This window comes from Aphis gossypii, chromosome 1, assembly GCF_020184175.1.
Source record: "Aphis gossypii isolate Hap1 chromosome 1, ASM2018417v2, whole genome shotgun sequence".
NCBI classification, from domain to species: Eukaryota; Metazoa; Arthropoda; class Insecta; order Hemiptera; family Aphididae; genus Aphis; species Aphis gossypii.
Window position 1 is genome coordinate 2,965,445 of NC_065530.1, and position 14,960 is coordinate 2,980,404.

At 26.0% G+C, this 14,960-nt stretch overlaps 1 protein-coding gene across 1 annotated transcript in view; it reads right to left on the reverse strand.

Moving 5' to 3' along the window:
* LOC114123238 (protein phosphatase Slingshot) overlaps positions 1-6,795 on the reverse strand; it is a 56,296-nt gene extending 49,501 nt beyond the window's left edge. Inside the window, 1 exon segment of the mRNA XM_027986139.2 lies at positions 6,122-6,795. Coding sequence (XP_027841940.2) covers positions 6,122-6,385 — 264 coding nt within the window. The 5' untranslated portion in view covers positions 6,386-6,795.
* Between the last annotated feature and the right edge of the window lie 8,165 nt (positions 6,796-14,960).

Consider the following 14,960-nt stretch of genomic DNA (forward strand, 5'->3'; position numbering starts at 1 on the left):
TCGCGACTCATCGTATAAGACACAACCTTACTACGCCAAACCGGTGCTGCAGTCTTGAGTATAAAATATGCATAAAAGAAAAAAAACTATTAATTTACGTGGGAACATTACATGAAATGACATACAACGATTGGTTTTTTTTTTGTTTGTATTTTTTGTGTATGAATCTATGCTAGATATATATAAAATCTACCTACAAATAAAAGAGACGTCGGATGCGTTTGCAGGCTTTATTATAAATACTCGATAGAATATTATTAATTTTTTAATGAGATAAAAAATAAACAATTATTTTTACCAATAACTATATAATATAATTTTATTCTTCAATAAATTGTACTATACATGGCAAAACTGAAGAGAAGAAATGTAACAAAAAGTATTTTTTAATAGTAGTTATATCTATGCATATATTTGATCAAAATCATCACGCATCGTTTTCTCAGATTTTCAGATCTAGTTATTCAGAATTTAGAAGTATAATTGTTTGATACAATATAAATAGGCTTCTAGAAAAATGTATTATATGAATAGGGAAACAGAAAATTATTCAGCGAAATATTGACCGATAATTGTGCGAATGAGAAATCGTTTGTCCGAAAGCGGAAAAAAATAATATGAGAGTAAAACGAATGAATGTTAAGAGCAGTTATATGGACAAAAGGTTAACGATTGAAAACGGTTGTCGAGAACGGATTTAAAATTGATTTTGAACGAATGACAACAAATTAAAATAATAGTATACTTCCGTCTAACTGCAATATACTATTAATTTAATTTCATAACAACTATACTTTTTTCCAATAACCATATTATATTATTATAATATAAAAATAATAAGTAGCAAAATTAGTAGGAAAATAAATTCTATACTATGTTATTAAATAACAATGATTAAAATCTAAAAGTAAATAAATTGTCTGTAATTAAATCGCACTTGAAAAATAATTAAACTGTTTTTAATACTTATTACTTCACGATAAAGAGTGAAAATTATTTTACCTGCTTGAATAGTATTGTCAAAATACCAAGTCAAAACTAGTAATTTGTTACTACATAGTAATAATAATAAGCTAATGTACAATTATTATTCGTTTAAGAACATATTATGTATAGTTAAATTTCTACTTTCGTTTATTAAATAAAGGTTTTCTTCGCACATTAAAATATTATAAGTTAGCATTAACTAAAAAGGTACATAATATAATTTTATTTCTATTCTATAATCAATGCAATAACATGAATTAAACTGTTTATTTAACTCAGAATCAGTTTTGAATTTATTCTAATTTATAATAAAATACTTGGTGACATGTAATATTGTGATTTATGTCACCGTCATCTTAAGAATTGTTAGCTAGCAGTTAAAAATTAAAATATACACCGCTCATTAAAATATAGTAAAGCAAATGTATATGTTGTGTAACATTTTATCTCTCGTTTATCTATGTATGCCTAAGAATGAAGCGAACATCAACAATATTTCCTTTACGTGTACAAAAAAAAAACTACAATAAATTATTGCATTCAAAAATATTTTAGCCAGTTCAATCAAAAATAGTTATTCTGATTAATTAAAAATCCATTTTTACAATAAGCTAATTAGGGATTAAGGTCTAATATATAAAATATATAACTTATACAAGTACATTTATTATTATACCGTCTAAATAAATGTTCTCCTAAAATAAATAATGTAACAAAATACACATGTTATAATATCAAACAAATAACTTTCTCACTCCAATCAAAATTTAAAATATAAATGCTAAAAAAATTAATTGTTTCGTCGAGATTATAGATATAATTTAATCCTTCTTGTTACATATTAAATTATAAGTCAATTTTCAATATTGTCTTACAATACCTACTCACTTATTAATAAACAGAGGCAAGTCAAGTATTATTCAATTACAATGCAATGTGCGTTACTCAAAGTTTGTTATTACGTATTTTAGCACAGTAAAATACATCATATTATGTAATAATTTGAAAAAAGTCTATAATCTACAAGAAGCATGCTATATTTTACAATATATAACTCAATTTTCATTTTAAAACTAAAAATTAAAATTAAAATGCAATAAGTTTAAATTAAAAAAATATAATAATTGTATACATAATTATGCATATTATATTATTAAAATAAAAAAAATCACACGTAAATATTTTAGAAACAAAAAACTAAAATATCAACATACATTTGTTTATAACATCTATATTCATGAATAGATAAAATATTCTTGTCACAAATAGTTTATGACTCTTTTTCAAAAAACCTATTCTTCTGAGTACATTTACAAATTAATTAAAGGTGACTTTATTGTAATTATTTACTTAATACAATTTACCAATGTATAAATTATATACATAAATTGGTTATTGCATCATTCCAAACAATTGTTACTCAATACGAATATTCTCCAAATGTAACGATTTTTACTGATATATATAAGTAGGTATAAAAGATCTTGTACTTCATTTAAATATAAAATATGCACGCTATTTAGGTATATTGTTTATTAACTATTAAATTAATTATATTAAAATAATAATTATGATGTTATTGTGATTATTTTTTACTGTTATTAAATTCATATAGATTTAAGCCCGCAATTATTGTAATAATTAAAACAAATTGTTTTTGGGTTCATCCCATTTAAATAAATAAAACTACCGAGTACAAATAAATAAAATGTAGATTGCGTAAAAATTGATTATGGAAAATACAAAAACTCCAGTAAGTACTGCACAACTCACGATTGATTTAAAAAGAGTTAACCGAACACGCTTTATCATCTGTTGGATCGACACTTATAAGTTATAATAATTAGAAAATTCTAATAAATAACTACTAATATATATATATAATATATATACACAAAAGAATATGTGTAGACATTTTATAACGAGACCGAAGATAATTAAAATTAATATTACTAAATTATTAAAATTAATATCAAGAATATTAACGGTGTATAATGCCCAACTTAAAATACATATTAAGTATAATTTTTAAGTGAAAATATAATGAACTACGATACTAGCTATAATAATAAATAATAACCAACTTCGAAACCAATACCTACTTACATAATTATCAAAATTATTATCATAAAATATTTGTATTAGTCTTGTCTCTTCGGCATAGCAGTAGATTACGAATGTTATATTATGCAACCAATTACTATAAGTGTAGGTTTTATTATGTGGAACATGATGACTGATGTATTGATGTGTGATGTACTGATGTATCCAGTTACGAAAACATGATTGTCCGCTCTATTTAAGCAGTTATAAGTTACAGTATAAAGGGATCATTTTAAAAAACAAGGAAAGTGTTGGAATATTTTGGATAATACTTTCACGACTAATATAATAATAATAAACAAATATTTTGCGACAATGTTATTCACATAAAGAAAATTATATAGGAAATCACTTTCTCTCTCCAATATAGATAGAATTAAAAATTATACATACATAATTGTATTTCAAACATCATAGAAACTGTAAAAATGTAGCAACTATTATATGGTCAAAAATACCGTTTATGTTGGATAGTGATGTATGGTAAAATTTAAAGCAAAAATTTGAATCACAATTTTCAAATGATATACCTACAATTATTACTATCGATCTGGCTATCAATATACCTATATAGCTATATACCTATTGGTTATAAACAAAAATCTAATGCTAAAAACAAATTAACCAAACTATGAAAATCTATTGCGTTTTTGTGTATACTAAATCTTAATAAAAGGTTAAAGTTAAAATGACCAATCATCTATCCAATAAGAGTTGATGCCTACAAGGTTACAAAAATACGATACAAATTGAGTACCATTTTTTTACGATAAGTTATCTAGAAACTACTAAGCTCATAAACTTGCTAAACATCACATTCATCATTCAGAATTCATAAGTACATGCACTGTAATGTTCTTACTCCTGGAACCAATGATGTCCTAAAATGAACCTTTATGGATACATGTTAGATACGATAAAACTGGTAAAACACAAATAGGAAATTCTATCAATTATGATTCTGTCACATAGAAAAATTTACGAAAATTATACCTATAAAAAAATAACAGTTGAATTAAAGTCGACATAATCTAACTAACCTAGGTTCTGTGAATATTGGATACCAATCCAACATTCAAGTTAGTTCTAAAATTAAAGTATATAATAAATAATAATTAATACGTGTGTGGTCGAAGACAAAAGTTAAGCAGAATGATTATCTTTTTTAAGATTATAAACTTGTTAAATTGCTAGTAGATCAATAATCTATCATGTACAATTTTAATAACTGTTTTATTTTCTGTAATTAATGGCAACTATAAATATTGCAATACATAAAAAAAATATTGGCTTTCAGTTTGTCAAAACAGTGTTTGTAGTATGAGCCAATCTTTAAACTCCGAAGTTTTAAAAACCATTTGTTAGTAAATCCCGAGGTGAATTCCTACGTAGTGGTATGAATTAAGTTTCTATGACAATTTAAAGTCTCCAACTATTATAGTTTTGATTGTAGTACTGAACGTTTAGAAACCAATCAACACTTATTTTTATTGCGTAGTTAAATAATTAATCATAATTAAGTAGTGACAGTGTTTATTAATATCAAACTTAATCTATGCACCCTTCAGATAATAATGTATATATTTAAATTTTCGTGAAGATTGGTCCGTCTAGTAATTTAGAACGATATAGCAATAACAAATTGTGTCAAACTAGAGAATAGAAGGGCGATGGCTTCGCTCTAAACAATTTTATTGAAAAAAAGATGATTATTAATGTTGATGATATTAAAAAAAAGTTAAATTCTCAGATTTATTGTCTTAATTTTGAAGCATTAGATAGTTTTTAAACTTTAAAAATTAACTGCAATTTCAATTATTACTAGAGTAATAATTATAATTATAACTATACAGAGTAATTTAATTTTCAAAAATATTAACTAAGTAGGTTTTTAAACCATTAAAAAATTACAAACAACATTTTTATAATTTATTCTTATAGTGGCTAATTGCTGATAATTTTGAATAAAGTTAACACAAAACATAAAATAAGTAAGTATATATTAATATTTAATATTATATTAACTACATACTATATACTATATACGTCCCTATACCTATTATCTATATATTTTATTTTACTCAAAGTAAGTATTAGGTAATAAAACCTTAAGTACTAAAATTGTTTGTATACATAGGATCCATATTATAATATAAAAGACGATTTCCACTCATTCATACTTATAATATATTATATAACCTTGAATAAGTTATTATTCGATCTTACTTGACAGTACATGTGAATTGTTTACTATTAAAGTATCCAGGAATACATATAATACATAAAATCGTTTATTCGAAAAAAATAAAAAAACAAAATTAAAAAAAAACCGTTACTTATTAATGTTTTATTCAAATGTATTTACATTTCTATTACAGAGAGAACGAGATTCCAAACCACGCGTCAACCTTCTTTTTTTAATTACACAAAAACATGTACACAATACACATATATGTTTTCATTCTCTAATTTATAAAAAATATATATAGCTTTATAAACACGTGCATATAAATTAAGATACGATCAAAATTGAGACTGGCAAAACATATATATTGTAATATTGTATAGTAAAACGGTTATAATAGAAGTAGGTACGTTTTAAACCGGTATCAGGAAGTCCCGCGCTTTATAATAAAAAAAAAAATGATGTCATCAGAAAAAGAACCTATACAGTATACAGGTAAAGTGCTAATCGTATATAATATAATAAATGGAATAAAATGATAGAACGAAATCGCGATCGGAACCATGTAAACGAGTAGTAGGTATTCAGTTATAAGTCGGTGTACTTTTAAATTTATATATTTTTTTAGTTCTTTAAAATTAAAGTATTAGATTCTTCATCTTGAAACAAATTAAGTCTAAAACCAATGAAATTTCATTTGATGTTCCAGAATAATTATAGGTATAGGTACTTATGATTTATAATGTACGCGCTAATCAAGTCATAATACACATCGGTCTCATAAAATCTTGTGCGATTCCACACCCTCCCAGGGAACGGGCAAACCTTCCAAAAATTCGAACGTACCTCAGGACCCGCAGCGTCTACCGAAGGTTTCCTGGGCGGCGGCGGACGGTTATTCTTTTGGACGGCGTTCAGCCACGCTTTGACTCGCCTGTTGTTGCTGGCGTTCCGTTTGTACGTCAACCGGCCACCGTTGGCCACCGCCGGCTCTTGCTGGCCACCATCGTTGCCACGTGCCGACGACGGTCGACCGTCGTCGCACAAAATCGTGGACCACGGAGACGGCGGTCCGGCGGCCGCCGGTGGCGGTAAAACGTACAACATCATAGCACTGCGTACGACGCGTGCCCAAAACTAACGCTAACAGCACAGCCGCTCGTAAGTACGACGCGTATGAATGGTATGATAACAATGCACCGTACGATCGCGAACTCAACACTCGCACTGAAAACGGCCATCCACGGCGGACACCCGGGACGACGACGGATTCATCGCGGCGAACGGATTTATTGCTTCGGGAAATTCGATCGGAAAAAACGACGACTACAACACAATAGGTTAAATGCGTTTACGGTTAACAATTATTGGATGTACGGTCAAGTCCGCACAAGATCAGCTATTACACACGCGCGCGCGCCGCGACCACACGTGTCAAAGCGGTTGGAGACTAACAAGCGCACACGACCCAAACGCAACGGCAGTCACGCAGACGACTGACTGACGCACCGGCAACGACGACACGCTGCGGACCTGCGAGTTCAGCTGGACGAGGCCGCCGCCGCCGCCGCCGCAAACACCACCACCACCGCCAACCGCGCTTTGTCATCACCACACGGTGCACGCTACGCGGAAATCGAGACGATTTTTCGATTTATCGCGGAGTTCGATAGTGATTAGTGACACCTTAACAACATTATATGTTTTCCCTTGAACAATTTATCGAGTTTCTAATTCATCATTTCGGATTAATTTTACGTTTTTTTTTTTTATTATTTAATTTGGTTGAGAAGCCTATATACGTTAACGTGCAGTTTATTATATTATAATTTGTATAATAAATAACAATATGATAAGGTCTCCGTTATTTTTAACGGCCGTCGCGATTATTGCCATGTAATTTTAATCCGGAAAATTGCTCATATTGACGGCCTGGGGGAAACAAAAGAGCCAACAAATGAATCTATTTTTTTTTTTAATAAAACAAAGAAAAAATAACAATAATAACGAATAATCTTTGTTGCGAGTCAAGTGAAATCGAAAAGTATCCAATTTTAAAGACTATAACACGGACAACAATGAATATGCGAAAACGTATTTATTATGAACTGTAGCTACTGAATCTTACGCATAAAATAAAAAAATAATATAATAACCAAATATTGAAAATCGAGGTACATAATAAAATCATGATTATTAGTTTTAATGTTGTAAAATAAAATACATCAAAATAATAAATATGTATAACTAAAAACTGTTCAAAATTATATTGACGATTTCAAAAGTAAGTACCTAGGTAATTTAAAAATAATACCTAATCTAAAGAATACACAAAAAAAAAATTTAAAACTCATTATAAGTAAAGTTAAATTATAATAACAAGTCCTCATCACAAATCAGAACAATATATTACCAATTATGTATGTTCGGAATAAAATAATAGTTAAGTTAAGTTAAACTGATTATAATTTCTTATTGGATATCTATGTTTTGAAGAGATCATAAGTAAGAAACAAAAAAATCATAGTTGGGCTAGTAAAAATATTATTGTTTTAAAAACTTTTAAGTTCATGAGTATAGCCTAGAGTTTAAACAACAAATTACAATGTTAATGCTCATTATACCTACTATATAATTACCGCTTTTTTAAATATAAATTATAATGAGTTTAAGACATTATGACTAATAAACTATTTGTTTTGCTATATTAATTATTAACAAAATAATTATTGGACTTTAATTATGACAAACGAGTTTTTAAAAAAAGGGTGGTCAAGTGGGTAATGTTCTGCTATACAATAGGTATCGAATGGACCTCGAACAGAGTAGGTCACTACTATAATGGGTGTATTAATAACTTAATTTGAATCCAATGATATGTATCATTGTATACGAAAAACGATTCTGAACGAAGATGATTTGTCAGCCCCTGTAGGGGTTAGGATATATATTTTCCAGTGGGTGGTGAAAAAGGAGGTTTATATGACTTGAATACACCAAAATTAAATCTTGTACAGAAAAAGTCAATTTAAACGGGTCTGATTCAAAATTCTACGACTAGTAATTTTTAACTATACAAAAACTAAAATTATTTGATAATAAATCGTTATTTTACGGGTGAATTTTGAATTTCATAAAAATTTAAACTAATAATAAAAAAATTTCAATAAACCAACGATCAACTTCTTTTATAATATTTGTAAGCCAAACTTACGGAAAATCTTGTATTAAATTTTCAAGTTTGTTTGATTACCCAAATTTTTTTTATCCACACTTCAAAAGAAAATACATAGAAAACACAAAAATTTCAGTTGTCTATTAATAGCTCAAAATCTATAATATTTTGAATATTTAACTGTTTAGAGATAACACTTATATAAACATTTGGTGAAAGTTTCAAGTATATACAGTGATTCGTTTTTGAATTACAACTTTATAAAAAATCGGTTTTGCGTAAAAATTCCAGTTTTTCCGTCACTTTTTTAGTGTTTTCCGATTTTTTTGAAAACTCTTGGAAATTTCTTACTTTTGATCTTTAAAACGCACCAAGGGTATTCACTTTTCCATCGGAAACCACCCTTGGAGTTTTAAATTGAAGCATTATTTCGACAATTTATGGTGTAGACACTATACACAGACACAAAAACAAAAAACACACATCATTGTAAAATCAATACATTCATCACTTCGTTCAAAATCTAAAATGTATACTTCATATCTCAATTTCATAATATTAAGTATTATAAATTGAATAGTTACTACTTACTAGCGAGGTTACTAGGTAACTGTATTGTTAAAATGTTTCAATCTATTACCCATGAGTAAATATGTTTTTTTTTATCTAACAAAATAATATAATAGGTACCTACTACCTACTGACTTAATTCTTTAAAAGAACATTAACATTTTATTGTTTCACAGAAAGATATCAATTTACATATTAAACAATAAATTCCAGTTTTCTAAAACTTACGCATAACAAGTAAGGAAATAAATATGTTTTATAATATAGGTACTAATTTATACATAAATGCTAATTCTTAGGTATTTTAAGTCTAGATAGACAATAATATCAACCTTATTACACTAACACAAATCTTATAAACACAAAGCCTCGACTACATTGGTCATTGGCCGATATTAGAGTGTTTTATACCTATTATTACATTACCTATGTAGTAAGAAAAAAGTGAATATAATTTAAGAATTAAAATAGACTATGTGTACAATTTAATTTTGATATTTGTAACAAATTTCATAAATTTGACAGTAATGACAAATACATAATTATTGAATTTCAGTGGAGAGATCAAACCTAACCTAACCTAGAATCAAAAAAGTCTAACCTAATCAACTATTGTAATAATTGTACTTACTTTATTTTAAAACTCATGGGCATCCGCACAAGCTTACTCAGTGAGGCCCATTATACATTGTATACTATATTATGTAAGATGTTATCTATGTAATATTTTGTAATTTGTAAATAAATAAAAATAATATCTATGAAAAACTATTTTTAAGTATTTATCCTAAAAAAAGACACAAGGATTACAAGGATCCATACCCTAATTGTATACTCTCCAGCTTGACAAACTATATAACTACATATAAAATCAGTATTTTGTTGAATTTAAATAATTTTTACATTTTCATGCTAATAATTAATAGTTTGTAACTATGAGTAATTAATTGTGACCTATAATAAACTCAACACAGATACATCAAAATAAATTTTGATCTTATGATGTTATGTTTTAATAATTATGTAACATGTAATAAATAACAATGAATACATAATATTTAGTTTGAGTAAAATAAAAATAAATTGATAAATGAAACAAATAATAAAATATAACACATAGGTAAATAATAAATATTCAAATCATTATACCTTATAATAAAAAAAAATAATAAAAATATTTATCTTTTGTCTAAAATATACATATACTTCATTAGTCAGAAACTCAGAATATATATTAATAATCTAAATATCCTATAGGTACTATAATAATATTTAAATTATCTTTTGAATATTTTCAATGAAACATATTATACTGATAATTAACATGTAATTACTACAAAATACACACCAAATCAGTTACAATGAATGAATTCAGTTATTTAATTATTCTAGGTCAACTTTGTTTACATACTTATAACCTGTTACACTATAAATTCTCATTTAGTTTTTTTTTAATTCAACAAACTGTAAAGTGTACTTACATAATAAATAATAATCATATTTTATGAATAAAATACATGAATCTTTTAATAGCAGGTAGGTAAATTCTAAGTTAACATTTTATGTTTTTTGAATTAAGTCTAAAGGAAACTTAGTAATTTTTTAAAAGTATCTTAATTTGCCCCTAAACATTTTTCTAAATTGCAGTCACCAGAAAATAGAAATGCACATTAGAAGTACATTCTTTGTTCCTCTAACTTATTATTTATTGATTCAAATGCTGTCTTCATGATAACTATTGAAGCGTTAATAAAAGTTATAACAGAAGTTACTATAGATAACGTTTGGAATATGATGTTTAAAAATCTTAATTAGAAGTACTTAAATATAAAATCTATGACCAATTATCAAAGCACAATGATATTAGAATGAAAACTTTGTATTAGGTAACACATAGTTAATAATAAAATGTAATAAAAAATAATATCAAATTTTCCTCAATTAAAAAAAAAATATTAATAATTTATCTTATTTAGTATTTACAATTAGTATTAATATTGATAATAATACTATAGGTACTAATATAATAGTAGGTTTCAAAATCAATGACATTAAGTTCAACAGCTGAAATCATTAGATTGAATTTTATACAATATCAATAAAATGTTATAGGTAATCATATTTTAAATTAAAAAATTAAAATGGATAAGTACTCTGCAAGATATAAAATGCATTTAACACCCATTCACAACACTTTTTTAAAATAATATTTTATCATATCAATGAATCATTCAAAACTTACTCAAAATGAAATCGTCAAATACATAAAAGAATAAAAATTAATTTTCGTAACTTTTGTTTACCTACCTAGGTCAAAGCAGAAAAATTACTCTCGTTTATGGTGACTTCTAACGAACAATAACTATCAGTCACTTAGTTATATCTAGAATATTGTATTGAATCGTAAATCCGTATGATGTAAGGTACTCACCGAATTCTGTTGCGAAGTCCCTATAGTCGGAGACGTCTGTACGGCGGCTAAAGCCATACACGCCCGTTTTGATCTTTGTTTTGTCCGACAATGGCGAAGATCGACGGACCGTAAACTAATTCTAAATGTTCGTTGTAACTCAATGTAGATAAACTATGAATTCACCGTTGAAATTTAACACAAATGACGAAAAAACGACGAACAAGCAACATAAAAAACAAATAAAATAACAAATACATAACTTAACTCGTAATCAGGAAAACATGAGCGAAAAAGTACGAAAAGATAACAGTTTGTAGTTACCGTGGTTGTGGTACCATCTATACACTGTTCAAAATTTTATCGACGAAGTTGGTTTATGATTCGCATTATAACGACTCTTCGACCATACGTCAATTGTACCCAAACAATTTGTACACTACTATAATACAAAACTATTTTATCTATATTATTATTACTATAAAATATAAAATGTATTGTACACCTATTATTAAACTATTCATGAGAATATGAGACGTATAATATATATATAATTCGCAATAAAATGCTATAAGCGCAAATAATTTGTTTGGCTTAGTTTTATCACAAATAGATAAATATTATTTAAATAATAATATATCTAAATTTGAGTAAAATACATTAATGTTTAAAGTAAAGGTACCTATTTAATTTTTTTGAAATAAATACTCAAAATATTTATCAAAAATAATATTCTCAAATTCTCAATGAAGTATTTAAAATTGGTACCTATTATAAAAGTATTCTAAATACCTACTTATACTATTGTACCTTTATATAATTTTTTATATAGGTACAAGATGTACAATAAATTGCTAATTAAAAGACTGTAAAGTAATTATACATATAATTAGTTCTTAAACACGATAAATAAGTTTAATTCAAATCAATAACTTTAACAATTTATGATTTACAACATAACAAATAATATTAAATTATATTAAAATAAAAAAATTATTTGAATACCTACTAGGTAGGTATTGAATTAAAAAAATATTCCTAACTATTCATTTTATATTATATATTCAGATTTCAGAATACTATCTAAGTCTGAATATATTTAGATTATTAATTATACAATTCAAACAATGGAATATGGCTATTATAGAACGTATATTGTACCTACTGCCTAAATTATCAAAATAATAATCAATTTATTTAGAACGATTTTTATCCTATAACTCAAAAGCGATTAATGTTCGTTAAAAATAAAATGTGCTTATTGCCATAGTTTTTAGATGTTGTTTTCGTAATTTACTATATCAGAACTTAACAATAACCTAATTATTATTCCAAATTGGTGCTGAAAAAATGAATCACATAACTCAATAACTGTATAATGTACAATAATATACATTATACTGTTGGTATAATTGTGTACATGAATAAATGTATAATACCTATTTAAATTTTAAATGGTTTATACTTTATACAGTTTAAACACTCTAAGTCTCTTAACCATTGGTAATGGCTACTCAAAATAAATTAATTTTAATTACCTACTTACCTTACTAAAAACCAGCAATATCATTGAATTAAAATACAATTTAAATTTAATTAAAATAATATCAACTGTCGTGTAGTCCTTATTGTTGTTACCTATCTAAGTATGTTCAGATTAACTGCAGTCGCTGTTTTATTGTATGTAGTAGGCAAAAATTAAAATTTTTAATTTCATAAAAACAAATTACCTTCATTACGTCAATCATTTGAGTTAATGAATTATAACAAAAATAACTCAAAAGCATTACAGTCTTTATAATATAAATTATAAATTACTATTTTAATTACCTACTTATTACATAGTCACTAGTATCGATTAATAGATACCTATATCCTATGTGGCTTATATACCTGTATTTATCTATCGAAATACTGAAATATATATATTTTTGATACATAGGTTATTATTATATTAATAACTACCTACTACGAAAGATGGAACAAAAATCACAGTATAATATTTCAAAAATTAACCATTTAAAGTACTAAACATTAGTATTATTTATAATAGGATTATTGGAGATTTGTACATTTTTTTATTTTAATATTCGATATCTGCACGATATAGTTATATATTATTTTTATGATGACTCCGCCGTACAGTCATAGGTACTTAGAAATAACAAGTAATTACCCATATCTAAAAGATGACTAACCTTCATAACCAATCTATAGGTTTTTTAATGAAAATGTTTAAGAAATATATTTCAATTTAAAAACCAGACTTTCGTAGTTAGTCACTTTACACTTAATAATATTACAAAATATTACGTTATAGTGGCGTAATACACAATAAAAAATTAGTTTAAAAGGGGTTTGCAATAGGCAATTTGAAGGTTTTTAAATTAAAATCTTGAATTTTAGAAACATAATGATATAGCCATATAGGTATTACATTTACATGACAAGAGTAGACGAAGAGTGTGAAAGTCATGTTTGAATATTGAATAATTGTCTATACCTTATGAAACCTATGAATAAAATAAGTATAAATGACATAGGATTACAAACATGACTAGATATACAATAATTGTACATTCAATTTCAAATCTCGATCAATGGATAATTGTCATTTAATAGGCAACGGCATTTCGACAGACCAAAACTGATAAAGTTTGTAAATTACAATTATGTACGTTCAAAATAAAAATATATTGACAAATGAATATCGCTTTGCTTCATCTACATTAGATGTCGAATGCATATAATATTCTATATGAAAAACAATTCTATAAGAGGAAACGATCTATCTGAGTCTATCATCTATATTTTATATAACCAAATACATCTCTTGATATACTTAATGTTTTTAATATAGATATTAAAATAATTTATTTTACTTTTAATATTACGGACTAAAGTAGATTTCAAAAATTGTTCAAGAAGAAATAATTATTTTACGGGTGAATATCGAATTGCATTAAAGCTTGAACACGAAATGCTCATAAAAAAATAATTTGGTTTTCGGTAGTATTTTTTTAGTTGAAAAATGTACAAAGAACCTTATTGTATTAAATTTTTAAATATTGGACATAAAATATTTTTTTTCATTAATATCTAACTACAAAATAATTTAATATATAGGTAATTTTGGGATTTTAACTAATTTTGTCTAGATTTTCAATACTATTTAATTGAAAAATAAATTTATAAAAAACAAATTATTAAGAATTTTGTATTAAATTTTCAAGCATTCTAACCCAGTTATAGTTTCTAAATGACGTTCAAAATTCTAAACATAAAAAATTAAAAAACTAGCTTAAAGTGTTCAATATTTTGAAAATTTCATTTTTAATAAAAAATATTATACAAATATTTCGTAAAAATGTCGAGTACTTTCATATTTGTTTTCGAATTACACAAAAACAACAACAAATTATAAAAAGAGTACTGCAAATTTTTTACTTTTGACCCCTCTACCCAAGTATCAACTAAATCAAATTTTCAGGTGATAGTCGTTTAGGCAAAGGTAATAATTTTGACCAAAA